This window comes from Exophiala aquamarina (genome assembly GCF_000709125.1).
Source record: "Exophiala aquamarina CBS 119918 chromosome Unknown aczIA-supercont1.4, whole genome shotgun sequence".
In the NCBI taxonomy this organism is placed as follows: Eukaryota; Fungi; Ascomycota; class Eurotiomycetes; order Chaetothyriales; family Herpotrichiellaceae; genus Exophiala; species Exophiala aquamarina.
This window is the reverse complement of record NW_013550584.1, coordinates 4,168,176-4,185,189: the sequence shown is the minus strand read 5'-3', so window position 1 is coordinate 4,185,189 and position 17,014 is coordinate 4,168,176. Positions and strand designations below refer to the sequence as shown.

The following is a 17,014-nucleotide window of genomic DNA, read 5'->3' as shown; positions in this document are numbered from 1 at the left end:
GTATTGCCAACTGTAACAACGCCTACCCATCAAAAGCGAGCCGGCCTATCGCGCCCACGCAAACCACCAAGGTGCAAGGTCTGACGACCATGAGGGATGCGGACAGGGGTTATTGGCTTTTTTTACATGTGTTAAATGATGAATGTACGCATATGCTCTGAATCTCGAATAATCGTAAATCCCTGCCGGACTAAAACATCCTATGTTGTATTCATAGTCGCAAAAAGCTACTGGTGGCTATTTTCATCTCTGGAGCCGGATTCATGTCCTAGAACGGCAGTGCTACCAATAGCTTTCCGGAAATCATGCCAGAGTCTGTATCGTACGCAAGTGCCATCTCGTTGCAACTTTAAATCACACTACTTGGTGACTACTTGGTGACGGGACTTATCTACTGCTCGTCTTCTACGGACGGGTCCCACAAACTTCGGAGGCTTGCTGCTGAAGCTGCAGGATACCGTCTATGTCCTAAGCTTGGGCTGCTAATGGGGAATATCTAGAAGCCAAGTTGCTCCTCAGAAGCAGTAACGGGAGACAGTAGTCAGCTAGGATAATCAAATGACTAGAATCAGTGAAGATGATAATCCCTAGCATACTGAAGGAACGGTATGCACTGATGCGAGTACCCTGATTGCGACACAGAGCCTGCGCATCTGTGTCCGTTTCTTGAACCATGCCTTCATGAAGGCTAAGGTCAGGATGTATCTGGATATTGGGAGTTGCAGCATGCCTAACTGCGTTTAACTGAAAGCCGGCTAGTGACAAGTCGTGACTTTTCGCGACCTTAATCTGTCATTCATTATCTGGTAAAGGGGTAGAAATGCCAAAAGACCCATATATCAGCCTGGCTGGGTTTAGTATTTCGTTCTTGAGAAGCATGAGAAAACTGTTGGACCGCATTCCGTAGATAACCTTGCTCATGATCACCTGTGTTGCGCCTTGTCGAGGATTCAAATCAAGAATCGGTGGTGGAGGGTCCGTGTCAAATTCAGAGATGGCACCTCATGCGGTGGCTCCGTTATTTTCCCTGTCATATTCATCAAAGGACTACAGAACTGGTACTATTCAGGGCAGGCTCCGCCAGTGGAAGTAGTATTGGAGACCTATGAGCCTTCTAGTCGATTGAATGTTTCCTGCCGAGAAGCGCGGGAACAAGGCCCATCAACACCGCGCGTGTATGCCACACAATTGTTGAGAATGAGAAAAGACATGTTGGCGTCAGCATGATTTAATTTGGCAATAGGACAAAACCCACGTCCAGTCAGGCTATTTGGGTGGTAAGTGTGCACGCTCGAGATATCAGTATGCCTAGATACAGGCACAGCCAACGCTTGAGGTTATATGGCAGAGCTAATGTGTCATCCGAGTAGTTGCTGTATACAAATGTGAAATTGCTGACAGGAACACCAAATAACCAGCTTGATCCCACCGAGTAGTAATGATATGTGACTTTTTGGCATCATCAACAGAAGAAATATGTCCATGCATAGTTCAATTTCGCCGGTCCACCCTAGGGTATGGTTCAATGGGAATTGGAACACAGGATGTCACTTTCCTGAGCTGAAGTCAATCTTTTACAGGGCTATTTATGACAAGCTTGGTGTCCGAGTCAACAAGGCCTGAGCCAATGGTGATCGTAAGACCTGCACACATGCTTGGGGCGAATGGGCAAGGTGCGTTGCGGTCAAAAGTAGATTCGATACATGGGATTGTGGGGGCGATGCATCTTGGGTCAGTGTTGTTGTAGAGGTTGTCATAGCAGGTACTAATATATGCCATATTGTCCCAGTATTCATTGTAGGTTGCGATAAAAAACAGCATCTCTATACTCCCAGTCACTCTAAGTCCATAGTGGGAAGTCCCAGTCAGCTGTCATGCTCATCCAACCACATTTCCCAACTAGAAGACCTTCGCCACCAGTGGCTGTAACACTTCCAAAAGAAACCCTGCGCAGAGCTAGACTAACAGGTTGACAAGGGCCAGCACAGCCAAGAGAGCACTTCTTCGAAACGATGCCGGCACACTTGATCTGCAGGTCCGAGCAATCTCGTAGATGGGGCAAAGAAGGTTGGCCTCTGAAGTTGCCGGCAACAGGGCCTGATGCTGGTAGTGTAGTCCATCTCCAGGATTCTGTATTTATATGGAAAAGCAAATGCTCCCCCAGAAATGACTGCCGGCCCATTTGACCAAAAGTGCCAATGCTGCAATGAGAACCATACCGTAAACATCCTCAACTGTCAACGTCAACCCGAAAACACCACCTTTGCCTGTAGATTCATGCCCTGTAGAATTCGGTAGTCGCCATGTCTCACTCCGATATGACCATACGTCAATATAAACATCATTCTCAAGCATCTTTGTCGGTTGGGGTATAATCTGTGCCAATACTCCTAATGGCTGAGAATACGGGGAATAAGACTTCAGAGCCTTGGCTGGGGCGTGAATCGGGCCGCACGGATAGTCAGTTAACAATATAGTGGTCAAGATTCAAAACATAGGAAATGCTTGTGGGGCTTGGTGCATAGGACGTTAAGGTAACTGTTGCCTGGTCGAAGCACGCATCATCAGCCCGAAGTTAACCGCCCAGATTCTGAGTCACTTCGCGAAGCCATTCGCCTTCCCAGCTTCAAGGGCTCTGGTGTACTTCTCTAAGTCTCGTGGACCTTGTTTCTGTCCATGGAAGCAAAAATAGACCACACCACAGACAGCGTTTACTCGAGTTTCGGACAAGAGCTTCGTACATATTCGGTACTTGGGACACCTCATATCAAAGTCAATAATGGCTTGTGCCTCTTGGCGACCATACCGCTTGGCGGTGTGTGCTTGCTGCTAGAGTGGCTGAGGAGTGTGTTGGGAAAATATCGAAATTTCCGATAACACTAAGCATGAGGAAGAGAACTTGTCATACTGGGCATTAATAACCAAATCGATTGAAGGAGAAGTCGCTGGCATAAAGGAATGATAAGCAAATGTAGCTAAGCAACCACTTTCACATTGTGTCATTCTGATCCATTGATGATCTCGTCCTCTCAGGATCCAAGGTGAGCGGAGACTTCGATCTCGACACGCATGTTCTCAAATGCCAACTTCTCTACCCCGATGGCTGTCATAGCCGGCTGATGGTTGGGACAATACTTCCGCAGGAGCTCAATGAAGGTGCCAACTTCTGACATATCCAGGGGAGCGAAATAGGCACGAATCTTGTAGACCTGTTCCCAGCCTTTGCCGCCAGCTTCCTTCAGCGTATGCTCAACGTTTTCGAACGCCTGAGCGAGTTGCTTCTCCATTTCTTTCGGAATCTTTTCCGTTATGCGATCCCAACCGCCTGGAAATTATGTTGAGAGCTATTCTGAGTGGCAGATATGGACGCTATGATGCCGCTTTTGCTTACCTTGTCCCGAAATCTCAATGAAGTCTCCAATCCTAACAGCCTGGCTACAGTGCGTGTCTTTGCTGGCACGTTCGCCAAAACCCTCGTAATTGCTATATATCAGATGCGACATGGTGGGATGAAATGGTCGACTATGCGAGCTCGTGAGGATACTGTTTTAGTTGACCTAGAATACGAGTGACAGGAGGTTTCGCTATAAATACCTTTACCACATTTTGGAAGTGGCCACTCCGGCGCGCCCGACTTGCGCAGTCAACGCCGCATTGGTAATCAAGCAGCATATCCAAGCTCATTCTGCCGGGAGACTTGCAGTCGATTTGGGGGCTCGAAATGAAGCGGAGGAATCCACACTCATGCGATGTTCCACAAGACTGGCCGCTAGAGGATCTCCTCGGCCCAAAAAGAGCCCCGTCTAGGCTTTGGGTGTTCATACGAAAAAGGACAACAAACGAACGTGCGTGCGTAGGAAAACACAAACGTAAGAGACTTTTTGGCATCGGGCAGACTGTTGACGCGCTTCCCGATCGAGGACATGATAGCTAGACTTGGTATTTCATCGGCCACTGAGATTTTGATTTCAATCGCCTGGCGGTGGCCACAAAATGGCTTATGGTGGAGAGCTTCTTGTGGGAAACACCGTTGGGATTAGCATTCACAAGAGCGGACAGGACCGCTGCTATGACAGGATAATTAGTGGCCCCCTTGAAGCTTGAAAAAGAAGAGTAGAGGTCTGGGCATCAAGGCCTTTTCATTAAGAGGCAATCAATCAACGCGTTTCTTGCTTAAGCCACAATGGACCGCGTCTAAACTTCGTCATCCTCGCCCGTAAGCCAACACAGATGGGCGTCTTGGCTGTGGGCTTCAAACGGAATTGTGCCTCGGCCAACCTCCGGATCAGGGAGGACTGTCGTACTTGGTTATTTATCCCCTCCCTCAGGGTTTGAATAGCCGTCAGTCTCTAACTATGGCAGTGGGGTCTTCCCACTGATATCCCAGATCCTACCCAATCAAACCTTCGAGATTTCGGCGTCTTCGATTGTCTCAACCGCAGCTTCGCCCTTCCGGTCACCCATTCCTTTGAGGGCGATCTCCTTTGCACGCTCAGAACTAACACACTGGTATTTGGCGAATTGGCGAACAGGAACCCGATTTTGGAATAATTCATCAAGCTCTTCCAGGGATCGGTCTTTCATCTCTGGGAGAAAGAAGAAAAAGAATACTACAAGGTAGTGATTAATTTTAGCAGGGTCTTGTTGTAGAATCCAGTTGGCTGCACCCCAGCAACCTATCACTTACCGAAGACGCAAGCATTTGAACCAGCCCATACATATGCATACTTTGCTCCCCAATTAAGGTCATTGGGATTGATAAAGAAAGGTGCAGTATAGGAAACCAACCCTATATTTCTTTTAGTTCCCAAAGTCAACAACGGATTCATGACCCGCCACTCACAGTTGAAGAAGTAGTTGATCCCAGTTCCCACTCCAATTGTGATAACACGGAGCCGTGAGCTCACAACCTCGGTAGCGATCGGCCAACTCAAAGTGCCTGAGAACCCATTGTAAAAGAAGCCATACAACACCATGAACGCGACGATTGCTCGGCCCGCCGGCGGCGAATTCCCAGCAACGGTGTTTGCAATTCCAATAGCTAACATGCAGAGCGAAGCCATAGCGGACCCAAACAGCATTGAAGTTCTTCTCCCAATCACCTTGGTTGTGAAATATAGGCCGATCAAAACACCTGCAAAGCTTCCGCAGGTTGAGATTATTGATGCCTGGAAGGGCTTGTCGATACCAGCGATTTGGAAAAAGAACGTCTAAGAATATGTTAAGCGACACTACCGCAACTGTCGATAGAACTGACTTACCCCATAGCCGATGATCAACCAAAGCCCGGCAGCAGCATGTGAAAGGATCGTCCCAAAGCAGATTATCGAGCGTCGGAGGTCAGGCCCTTTGAACATGTCGTAGAAAGAACCAGCAGACGCGAGTTCTTTCTCTTCCTCAATACCGCGAGCCATCTCAACATATTCCTCTTCGAAGTATTCTGCTGTCAATGAATTTCCACGAATTTTCTGAAGGGCCTGTTTTGCTTCATCAGGTCGGTTATGGACCAGCAGCCACCTAATTTGTCAGACGATGGGAACGTTTACGACCTAAGCATGCACTCACCTGGGAGACTCAGGAATGAAGAATATAAAGATGCTCAAGAATAGGGGAACCGCAAACAGTGTGGCCAGTGGAATCTGGTAACACAGCTTATTATGGTGCTCTTTGGAGTAGTTGTCTGCGATTGTGCCCATAATGCTTCCAATATTGACCCAAACTCCAAAGAACGATACCAACAAGCCACGGAGGTGAGCTGGAGCAACTTCTGCAACGTATACGTTTGCGAAGGTGATGAAGTATCCATTTGCAAGGCCGATGAGGACCCTTCCGGCGTAAAGTCCAGCCAAGTTCGTGGTACCAACCTGGACACCAGCCGAAATGAAATTGATGGCACAGGCAACCCAGATCCCTGGACGTCGCCCAAGGTACTTGGCGAAGGGTGCAGTGAGAAATACTCCAATAATTGTGCCAATGTTTATGAAGCTTGTCATCAACTGTTGAACCTTGGTAGTTATGCTCCATCCGATGGCGGACTGGGGATTTCGATACCCAAAGATCTCAAGGAAGCCCACCATCGCTTGGAAGCCTCCCACTGACGCTGTATCGTACCCATATTGACAATTCGCCGTTGATACAGCAAGACATAGCAATATGCATTTCCAATTGTCATTGATAGGGGTACGTCTACCTTTGCTGATACCCATCGTGATGCGTGAAATAAGACGACCTTTCAGCCCAAATATCAAACTTCGCGCACGGAAAGGTCTTATCAGTGCCTTGAACAAGGCGGGAGAGCCTCCACCTTTGAATATAGCTGTGGAATTCTTCGACAATGTGTGCTCCGTATTCTAAGCAAGCGTTCCCCGCAATATGGGGCATTGGGGAAATGACCTATTCTTACCGAATTTATCATAGCATGAGCATGGATAAACGGCACTTGGCCGATATAGCGGCTGGGCAATACCTGGGGAAAGCAATAGTCAAAGCATGTCTACCAACCAGAAAAGCTTCACGAGCTTGGCTCTGCTGATCTTTTGGAGAGCCTTCCAAGAGAAACTTGAAAAGAGGAATAGCCAGAAGCAAGGCTAAAATGTCCCACGTTTTTCAGCTCTCCAATTCATTCACAGGGTCGGTGTTCATTTGCCGGAAAGAATACTGGACGGTGGAGGATCGCACGAAGTGGAGGGGCCTGCTACCACATTTTCGTGGAATGGCCCACGTTCGGTACTTGAAACTGTTGTCACAGTCGAAAAGATCGAGCTTCCCGATCACATTGCGAGACTGCTCGGAGAGCCACCAGGCTTCTTAGGCTATCGCAATGGCCATGCGGAGCTCGGTTGTTCTGCAAGTAGTTGAACACGACTGTGCGATGGGAAAACTCCGATACTATACAGGTTCAAAGGACCCACAGAGACCTAGAATAGACGACTAATAGAGCTGTTTTGTGACCTGTATCTATCAACGGAATCTTTAGAAAAGATTAGCCCTTCGATAGTTCACTAGAGTCACAGCTACTTACGACAAGTAGATAGCTTAAGACGCTTTCCAACAACAACCATGGTCGCGGGCATCTGCTCTTGCTGCCCCTATGGGTCTGCGCAGCATCTTGTGTACTCGAGGGCTTTCTCCACGCATTGGCACAAACTCCTACGCTCGGCATTCGCCACGCTCGATACGTAAAGAGTTGAATCCACAGCAGCACAGCGGGTTCTCGTTTGTGCGGATCACCCTATGGTCATTTTCTTGAGATCTCTGACCCCACTCGTCTCCAGTGCACGGCCGAGCAGGTGTGATACTGCTACATATTTTGTGAAAAGGGCAAGTCACCAGACAGGAAGGATCAGAACCGAGTGTGTCATTGGCAGATCAATGAGAAGCGTCAAAAAGGTCATGACTTGAGGTAGTGTGACTGGAAAAGGGTAGTCGATGGTTACACAAGGCAGCGCAAGCCTTGTCATGCCACTTGATATGGATTGGAGTATAGTGGTTGGAGCACCAAACGAGACAGTCGGCAATATGGAGAGGACAACCCGCCTGGCATGTAAGAGCGTTGGAAACATTGTTCATAGGGGCCGAAGTCTTTCTGTTGCTACTTGATAGTAGCTCATATGAGGATTGTTTGCCTTAGTAGGTAGATCTAGGGAAAAGGGGGTATCACATTTCATTTCTATGGTTAATAGTAAGACCCGTGTCCACAGCAAAAACCACCATATGGAGAAGTGAGCTCGACCACGAGAGCCATACGTTTCCCATGCCGCCGAAAGGAATGCAACGGCCCTCAAGAGGAAGATAGGAAAAAGGAGTCAGCATGTGAGGTCTCGATTGGCCGCTTCCGACCAAAGCCTCAACCATTAGTACTATCGTCAAACCTGGGTGGCACAGGTTAAAAGGCTCCCGTGGCAAATAATGACTAGGGCTCCTGAATCCACGCTGTCAGCGACTTATGCTTGTCCTGAAGGTGCGGCTTAGCCCTAGTGGATGGTTCTGAAATGACGGGTACCATTGAGTTCGAAGGCGGCTCGAAAATGGCACCTGGGTCCTGGGTGTTTGATTGTTCCCGAAGGGACGAAGTTGGTGGCCTTGAAGGTGACGCGGCATTCTCGTGAACTGGTGGATCGCCTGAGTTTGGTACCGGTTTTCTTGATATCCTGTGCATCGAAGATGATATTGTATGGACCGAAAGGGATCTTGTAAGTGAAGGTTGGCTTGAAACAGTGAGCATCGATGAAACAGGTGACCCGTTAGGGATCGATCCTGGTGACTCAAGCTCGTAGATCGGCACGCTATCTAATTCTGCATTCAGTGCTGATCTAGGCGCAGATGATGCTTCTGAAATTGACGTAGCTTCCGTACTAAACATTGGTACGGAATAAGAGGTGGTTGTTGGACTCGGATACGGCGAATTGAATCCGATATGTGGCGGTCCGACCGAATGGGTCGTCAAATTATTCCTGGACATCGATAATTGCCCTTCTGACACCGTTGTCGTTAGTGTTATCGTTTCACTTTCATCTTCCGACCCTGGCTCCGAGGACTTTTCCTGGTCGGATAATCTCATAAAGTCAGTCAGCACCTTTTTAGTGTCAATATATTCCTGATTGGCGCGGATGTAGTACTTGTCGCGAACACGGGCCGCCGATGCGACTGTTTTCTTGGTCTTTGAATGTATAGCAGTCCGAAGGGATTTGTAGATTCCCTGGCTGGTATATCCAACCAATCCCAGAGCGGCTGTTCTCATTGAATCTTAGTTAGTATAGTTTGGGGGCACGAAGGGATTCCAAGTCCGGCATACCTGAGCCGGGCTTCGTCAGAGTCTGCACTGCTCCTTTTGCTATGCCTTTACCGAATCCAATGACGCCCTCTTGTTTGAGTCCTTTTGTAGGTTGCACAATGAGATCAGATAAGCCTTCGGCCATTTGATGCGCAAAGTTGCTACCAGCGACTGATATTCCGCTTTTCCAATCCGTCACAGGGGCATGGTCGGTAACCATTTCGCCATAGAGCTTAGGTGTGTTTCTCAGCCCTTCAGCGACTGCCACTGGAACGTCGGCGAGAAGGCCTCGAACTCCGACCCCAGTAAACTGTGCAATGCCTTTCGCAGATGCCCCGACCATCTTAGCCACTTCCAAGGATGTGAGATCTGAATTTTCGTCTTCCAGGCCGACGTTGGAACCTGAAGCGCCTGATGTCGAGACAGCCCTTGCGCGCTGCCTCTCTTTGAGTTTGTACATCTCACGTGGATTTCTGTAGATCCCGCTCAAAGCTGCAAGGAGATCGTAATTGAGCCCGAGGCCTGATGAGACCGTGCCACTGACCACGTCCCATCGGCGATTCTGCACGTAGATAGGCTTCGGCTTGTACCAGATCAAGTCGCTAGACTTGAGTTTATGCGACTGAAGAAGGATTTCGGCTGCTGCACCTGACAATTTGATGGGCCTCTTGGACTTGGTATAGCTCCAGGTTGCAGGGAGGGAGGGTATCAAATCGCAGCCCATATTTTCCACCGGTAGATTGCGATGAAACGATGCGATTGCTGTCTTGACACCACGTTCAAGGCGCATCTTGTCAGCTACAACAGCAGCTGCTTCTTGGGCCACTTCGGTAAGGCAGTACAAGATCGCATCACAAAGATTTGTGCTGTTCAACTTCTTGTAAGGAATTGGATCTGGACCTGCTTTCGCTGTCGCAACCATCTTGCCCCAGAAAGGTTGACTGTTGAGTGTTGGTTATCTGAGGGCATTTGCGCTTCAGGTGCTAACTAAGACTTACTCTCCAAAGAATGGTACAACAGTCGTTGGACGGCCGTTCAATAGGCCACAAGCGGTAGTGCCTGCACCTCCATGATGTACCACTGCTGCTACCTGTTGAAAAAGCCATTCTTTAGGGTTGGATTAGCACACGATCACGCGCGCGCCTCATTGGCCACTCACCATGAGGGCAATCGCCAATGAAATAAATATTCTCATCACTTCCAGCACTTCCCAAGTTACTCCATCCCTTCGAAACAATTGCACGCACGCCAGACTTCTTGACAGCCTCCAGCACTGTTTTGATGAGAGCCTCAGGATCATCGACGACAATACTGCCGAAGCCGATATAGACAGGTGGTGCACCAGCCTTCAAGAAATCGTCGAGCTCCTGTGGCGGATCGTAGGACGGCACATCGCGAAACAAAAACCCGCACACGTCTGTGTAGCATATCAGTTGCTGGTCATTTGAGAAGAAGCGCAGGAGATATACGCACCAATGTGCTTGCCCCAATCCTGGGGCTTCGGGACTAGGGCCGGGGACCAACAATACGTATGCGGAATCTGCAGGGATTCCATAATGAAAGGAGCTTCAGAAGTTGGAAGGTGTTCAAGATCGATTGACCGCCTCCACTTCTGCACAACATCACCGATACTGACATGACTCGTTAGAGCAACACAGATAGACTTTGGGGATGGTATTACCCGTTCCAAGTCAGGAGTTGTACCATGGCATAGGAGACATAATTTGCCATCCTCGGATCAGTAGTGTTATTTCGGACATTGGCCAAAGGATGAGAGTAGGCTCGAGTTGGAGTCCAAGGCATGGTAAATATGATGTGGAGAGGAATACCCAGAGCTTCTGCACAGTGAACATGCGCGAAACTAGGGGGGTTGGCAATGATTGCATTGGCGACAAACGGCTCCTCTGTGTCAGGATCTGGCGTTATGCACGACTCCCAGCAGCCCTCCAATATATCCCTTATCATCTCACGCTTTCGGCCGATATCGCCTTCTCGAAGAGTCTTCATACTCGGTATGAGCCCCGGATTCTTGACCATATACTGCGCAAAATGCTCAGTCGGAAATGCCTAGTCTGGGGGATTTATAGCTTACCGCCATCAACTCGGCTGGATCCCCTCCAATTGGAAAAAATTCCAGGCCGGCGCTCCGGACAAAGTCTTTGAATACGCCGTGGGTAGCTACCCGAACTCGATGCCCATAGGACCGTAGCTCCTGTCCTAAGGCGACAAAAGGCTGGACATCCCCACGACTCCCGACGACCTGGATTACGATGCTGAGAGGCAGCTCCCACTTTTCAGGAGCTATACTGTCCTCTATCTCGTAGGCTGGAGGGGGCTCGACCACGGGTTCAATGTCGTCGGATGCTTCTATGAGTTTCGCAAAAACATGTGCCAATTTAGAATCCAGGTTGACGGAAACACGTCCATCTTCTAGGACATCTGTAGTATCCTGAAATAGCGACTCGTCAATTGGAGAATCTTCTTCTGGGGGAGACTGTGAATAATCTGAGCTGCGTGAATCAAGCTGGGGGGGTTGGGGGAGCGATAACCGCTGTGCAGGCGCTTTTTCTTTTGCCTTCCCCATGACGCATTGGTGCACAGTGGTTTTGATTGACGAACGAAGGAATGTCGCAGCACGACGTCTTCGCCTTATATAAAATATACCCCTGCAAAGTTCCGTGGCAGCGGTTTGCCTATGAATCAAATGGGTTTCAGCTTGATGTACTCCTTTTCGAGAACTTGAATGTAGTGCGAAGCGAAAGGCGAAAGTTGGACTCTGGCTCCGGGCCTACCTCCGCCAGGACTCGTAAGGGCGAAAGTGGACCGTTAGGCATGCCGAATCAAACCTGACTAAGAGACAGCATTATCGACTCGTATCTCGTGTTACCGGATTGCAGATACGGGTGGGCCCCGGATACGCGTATATCGCATGATTTCTGCCTTTTGGACTGGCACCTCCTTATTTGTAGAGCACGTTTCTTCTGGAGTACGAGGTACAATTTACTGTCCTCGGCGCACAGGTACCTGAATTCTATTACGACCGTGTAACACACCTTTACGTAGGTGGAAAGGTTAACTCACAAACACTGTGGTGGAAATACTATGGAGCCTGTTCTTCTAGGCAGAACAATTGTCGAGACATTAAGACAGTCCGTTTGTCGTTTTGTACTGCGGAAGAGTTGCATTTTCCTTGTGACTGAATTCCTCTCGTCTGTGAGTCTTCGCAAGCCATGAAAAACTGCCTGCAGAATCAGAAACAAGCCCAATGTCTCGCGGGTGAGCCCGACTTGGAGCCTCGCAACTAGGGGCGAAATAGGCTCTTGTGGCGAGGCTGGCCCCCTCGGTCCTCAACGGCCTCCGCTACAGTCAAATTACGCAAGCATACACCTTTTAGGGGAGTGGGTGGGGAGTTTCTCGAGTCAAGAATTGGCCCCCCTCATCATAGCTGCTCACTAAATCTCCTCAGAGCCTCAGCGGATTCTTCCCATTGCATGTCGTTTTGCGTATGGTGCCCTGCGTTCTTAACCTCTACCAATCGCACTCCTGGGTAGTCTTCCTCGCTGACATTCTTATCAATCTCGACCTTGGCGTGTCTCTGTATCGAGGCATAGTCGGCGTCGATTTTTTTTTCGCTTTGCAGGGCCAGGATGGCCGAACAGTACTCCTTTACCATCCTCGTTTCAGTTCCACCCATCATTCTGTCCTCTGTGCCAATCATGACCATGACCTTTTGAGATCCGTCCCATTGCATGATGTTGCTCAGGATGTCAGTTGGTGCCAGCCATGTCCGGTTTTCAATGCCCCAGCCGCGACCTGCCATTCCAAATGGCCAGAACATTGCTTCGTAATTACTCATCCACTTCATGAATTCTGGCACACGACTTCGTGGATATTCCGGTCCGAAAAAGGCATTATGGACCAAGCGCGGCGTGTTGAGCGGGCTGTTGGGATGGAACAGATGGCAGAGACTCCGAAGGCTGAACCATGGATCAATCCTGCGAAACCAGTTGAAGTAGACGCTCATATTGCCCCAGTGGGGTACTGCACCCACAAGGGCAATACCGCGAGCTTTCACTTGCCCATTTGACAGGACGTATTGTGTCAAGCCACCACCTGAAGAATGAGCGACGATTATTGGGTCCTGTCCTTCCCGTTTCCTCACATCTTGTATACAGGCGACAAGATCTGAGGCTAGGTCATCCAGGGAGGTACCCCAGACCATCTTCCAATAGGGGACTGAATAGCTGGCCCCGTGGCACCTTAATGAATATGCGTAAGTTCGGGCATTATAGGATGTTGAAAGATAGCCCATCCACTCAAGCCAGACTGAGCCAGAACCTTCACCGCCATGAACGAAGAAAATGGGTGGTCTTCTGGATGAGGGACCTTCACTTTTCACTTGCGGCTCCGATGTCAACAACTCGAGATTACCGTTGGAAGTCTGGACAAACTCTCGTGTGATATGAACAGGTAAGGGACGAAAAAGGGGCTCTTGTGTCCATTTGAGAGCGAGGAATGATGTGATTGCTTCAATCATTTCTAGCGGTTCACTGCTGATGAGGATGCAGGAAAAAGGCTGTCAATTCTAGAGGGTACTTGCAATAGCATCCTTGCCATGCGGCTTTCATTATATCTGCATCCCAGAGCATCAGTTGTGACAGGAACAGATACAGAGCCGGACCTTGAGCGAAAGCGCCCGAGAGGGGTCGTGAAGCTCATGGTACCGAAGAACCTCGTACGGACGGCACAACGAACGAGGCTTGCCAAGGGGTGGTATCCGTGCCTGTGCGTTGCAAACACGGGTTACAAAGTTACCATGTACCGCTACAGCAAAGTCGACGGTGACCTTGTGGCTCAGTCAAGCACCTTGGCATTGCTAATTTTGTCCCCAAGTTCCGCCCGGAGGACGGCCTGGCTGAAGCAACAATGGGCGATTGCTGAGGTAAACAATCATGTGGACTTAAAAACAATCGCGAAAAATCGGGATGGTCTTTCAGCCGCAGTGCCATCAATCCTTTCCGCCATGACGGAGTCGCAAGCACCAAGTCACATGGCATTTGACGCAAATAATAGAATCGGGCAATACGAGGTGTTTGGTTCAGGAAGGACAGTTATCTCACTGCTGTGGCATCATGACTTTGGCGCATTCATCGTGCGATACCCAGTGCGATGACTTCTTTTAACAACAAGCATAATGATCATGAGCCACCGCTCTCATCCAGAACGAATGTTCTGATTTCCAACAAGCTGCACGACCAATTCGACGATGTCCACTACTAACGACGCCACTCAGACTCGTGCAGCCTCGGCCTGAGCTTCACGCATCAGGCTCAGGTCTGGCTGTAGACCGCGTGCTGCTGTCTCGGGATCCTGTAATATGGTCGCGGTTTTGATCTTCTGGTAGGCATCTATGACAGGCTGTTGTTCAGCCATAAACGCCAGCCACTTTTTGATACGCGGATACTTCTCGTCCGTTAGTCCAGCATACCTCGCCGGCCTTATCCACGGCTCACAATGGCAATCGACCGAGGTGATTCCGCCTGGTACAATACTGAGGCCATCACCTGCACCCAGCTGACGTTCCAAGACATCATAGCAACGATACACTTGCTTCGTATATCGTTCGATCGCATCGTCGTTCCTCACAATGTTGTAATACCTGAACCACATATTTTGACCGGTCATCGGCCCCAACGTGGTCACGACCATGTACTCCCACTTCTCGAGATCCACTTGATCCTGGGGCGTCGGGCCATTGGGCCCCAGGATACCGTCCTTATCATATTGGCGTTTAAGGTAGTTCATGATTGCACCGCTTTCCCAAACAAGAACTCCTGTGTTTGGATCTTCCAGAGCCGGTAATCGACCATTGGGACTGATCTTTGCAAAGTCCTCGCCCTTGACACCACGGCGAGGGTCAGGCCCAAACTCCCATACCTTGACCTCGTAAGCGACTCCAAGATATTGGCATGCAATAGCAATTTTGAGCGGGTTTGGAGATGTCGCATGTGCATGCAGGAGTAGAGGTATCATGCTGTCAGTAAACGATACCCCAAGGGCCACACGACGAGACAAAGTGGGGATTGGAGGATCAAGGCGCAACAGTTCGAAGATAGGCAGATGTTCAATGGAGAGAGCGATGGGAAGCCTGACCGTTCACCACAGGAGCCTCGATGTCTACAGCGGGGGAACAGTTTTATATACATACACTACGAGTACCTAGGTGAGCACTCCATCTCCGAGAGTAACGAGGCCTCTCCAGCATACAGCACAAAGCTTCATCGAAAACTTGACTCAAAGCAGTAGTTACTAGGACTGTACCGCGCAAGTTGTAGCTGGATGGAAAATAACCAATGAAGGTGCCTTGGTAAGCAACGCTGCAGCAAGGGCCTCTCACCGCCCTCGGAGAATAGCTCGTGCCGACATTATGTAATCCGTCCCGCTGCTTTTCTGCCAACAATCTGTGCAGAGAAAAAGTCGGGAACGAATTCATCCCGACATGGACGCCGTTCAAACTCGTCGACAACATGGCTCCCTCCAGAGCGCAATCACAAGATCGTCTTGCTCAAAGATCTGAAATTGACGACTTCCCATCTCCTCGTCCCAAGCGCCGAAGAATCTCGCAACCCAGTGAAGACCAAGATGAAGACGAAGACGAAAATGATGCCCATCAGCCGCCCACACCAATAAATCCAACGACCTCATTGTCGAGAGTGAAACCCACTGTCCATCACCTCCCTGCTTCAACTGCTGCCCCAAACGTACCTCCCACTGCAACCAACGCCTCGTCATTTGGTTCCTTGAATGTCTCACCATGGCTCGTACACTCTCTGGCCGCAATGGCAATCCAGAACCCGACCGAGATCCAACGAACATGTATACCACAGATCCTTGCTGGGAGAGACTGCATCGGCGGCTCAAGAACAGGGACAGGCAAGACGGTGGCATTTGCGGTCCCCATCCTGCAGAAATGGGCGGAAGATCCGTTTGGAATATACGCCGTAGTGCTTACGCCGACACGGGAGTTAGCCCTGCAGATCTACGAGCAGTTCCAAGCCCTGGGCACACCGCAAAACCTCAAGACCGTGCTGATCACAGGCGGCAGTGATATGCGTCCGCAGGCGGTGGCACTGTCGTCACGTCCGCACATCGTGGTCGCGACTCCCGGACGCCTTGCCGACCATGTCCTGAGCTCGGGGAAGGACACGACGATTGGCCTATCGAGGGCCAAAGCCGTTGTTCTCGACGAGGCCGATCGTCTGCTCGCGCCAGGCTCCGGTTCGATGCTTCCTGACATCAATACCTGCCTCTCGGCTCTCCCACCGTCCTCATCTCGACTCACGCTTCTCTTCACCGCGACTGTGACGCCCGAAGTGCGGGCATTGAAAGATACCCCTCGCCCAAAAGACCGTCTGCCCATCTTCGTGTCGGAGATCACGGATCCAGAGGATCCCTCCTCCGCTCTGACCAACACCACCGTCCTCCCCTCGACCCTCTCACAAACCTACCTCCAGGTCCCCATGACGCATAAAGACGCCTTCCTGCACGTACTCCTCTCAGTCCCATCATTCACCAACGCCTCCCGATCACCATCCTCCTCCTCCTCCTCCCCCACACCACCAAGCATCATGATATTCACGAACCGAACGGCGACAGCCGACATCCTGCACCGCACACTCCTCCAACTCTCGCACCCGGTGACAGCACTGCACTCGGAGCTGGCGCAATCCCAGCGCAATCGCAACCTCTCGGACTTCCGGGCACAAAAAGCACGGATCCTGATCGCGACGGACGTGGCGTCTCGCGGCCTGGATATTCCGGACGTGCGGTTTGTGATTAACTACGATGTACCACGGAACCCGACCGACTACGTCCACCGCGTGGGCAGGACGGCGCGTGCGGGAAGGCAGGGGACTAGCGTTACGTTCGTGGGCCAGCGGGATGTCTCGCTTGTGCTTGCCATCGAGGAGTATGTGGGCGCAAAGATGGAGGAGTGGGCGGAGGAAGGCGTCAATGTGGAGACAAGGGTGGTCAGGGGCAGAATCCTGAAGGATGTCGCCGAGGCCAGGATGGAGGCCTTGCGTGATGTTGAGGGTGGGAAGGATGTGAGTGGCTGGAGGAGGAAGATTAAGAAGGATCGCAGGAAACGAATGCCCGCGTAGAATCATCGTGGGCAACTTGACAACAACTACAACTTGATAATGGCATTGGCTGGGAGCCTTTCTTGTGTCGTCTGATGTT

General features: G+C 50.3%; 7 protein-coding genes across 7 annotated transcripts; 1 reads left to right on the top strand and 6 right to left on the bottom strand.

The window, feature by feature from the left end:
• Window positions 1–513: 513 nt before the first annotated feature.
• On the bottom strand, window positions 514–1,438 carry A1O9_06608 (uncharacterized protein; the record flags this gene model as incomplete). The annotated part of the gene is made up of 3 exons (XM_013405818.1): window positions 514–1,001; window positions 1,049–1,290; window positions 1,323–1,438. Coding segments are annotated over 2 exons (303 nt in total), but the record flags the coding sequence as incomplete, so codon positions are not given.
• Window positions 1,439–3,029: 1,591 nt separating this feature from the next.
• Window positions 3,030–3,503, bottom strand: A1O9_06607 (uncharacterized protein; the record flags this gene model as incomplete). The annotated part of the gene is made up of 2 exons (XM_013405817.1): window positions 3,030–3,325; window positions 3,392–3,503. 2 exons carry the CDS (start codon window positions 3,501–3,503, stop codon window positions 3,030–3,032), a joined length of 408 nt encoding a protein of 135 aa, XP_013261271.1.
• An 895-nt stretch (window positions 3,504–4,398) lies between these two features.
• Window positions 4,399–6,206, bottom strand: A1O9_06606 (uncharacterized protein; the record flags this gene model as incomplete). Its single annotated transcript, XM_013405816.1, has 5 exons — window positions 4,399–4,610; window positions 4,688–4,789; window positions 4,844–5,210; window positions 5,262–5,517; window positions 5,566–6,206. 5 exons carry the CDS (start codon window positions 6,204–6,206, stop codon window positions 4,399–4,401), a joined length of 1,578 nt encoding a protein of 525 aa, XP_013261270.1.
• A 2,544-nt stretch (window positions 6,207–8,750) lies between these two features.
• A1O9_06605 (uncharacterized protein) lies at window positions 8,751–11,357 on the bottom strand (the record flags this gene model as incomplete). Its single annotated transcript, XM_013405815.1, has 6 exons — window positions 8,751–9,714; window positions 9,772–9,880; window positions 9,933–10,190; window positions 10,247–10,404; window positions 10,455–10,813; window positions 10,866–11,357. The coding sequence occupies 6 exons, from the start codon at window positions 11,355–11,357 to the stop codon at window positions 8,751–8,753; spliced, it is 2,340 nt and encodes a 779-aa protein (XP_013261269.1).
• An 855-nt stretch (window positions 11,358–12,212) lies between these two features.
• On the bottom strand, window positions 12,213–13,310 carry A1O9_06604 (uncharacterized protein; the record flags this gene model as incomplete). The annotated part of the gene is made up of 1 exon (XM_013405814.1): window positions 12,213–13,310. One exon carries the CDS (start codon window positions 13,308–13,310, stop codon window positions 12,213–12,215), a length of 1,098 nt encoding a protein of 365 aa, XP_013261268.1.
• A 752-nt stretch (window positions 13,311–14,062) lies between these two features.
• A1O9_06603 (uncharacterized protein) lies at window positions 14,063–14,806 on the bottom strand (the record flags this gene model as incomplete). Its single annotated transcript, XM_013405813.1, has 1 exon — window positions 14,063–14,806. One exon carries the CDS (start codon window positions 14,804–14,806, stop codon window positions 14,063–14,065), a length of 744 nt encoding a protein of 247 aa, XP_013261267.1.
• A 494-nt stretch (window positions 14,807–15,300) lies between these two features.
• A1O9_06602 (uncharacterized protein) lies at window positions 15,301–16,935 on the top strand (the record flags this gene model as incomplete). Its single annotated transcript, XM_013405812.1, has 1 exon — window positions 15,301–16,935. One exon carries the CDS (start codon window positions 15,301–15,303, stop codon window positions 16,933–16,935), a length of 1,635 nt encoding a protein of 544 aa, XP_013261266.1.
• Between the last annotated feature and the right edge of the window lie 79 nt (window positions 16,936–17,014).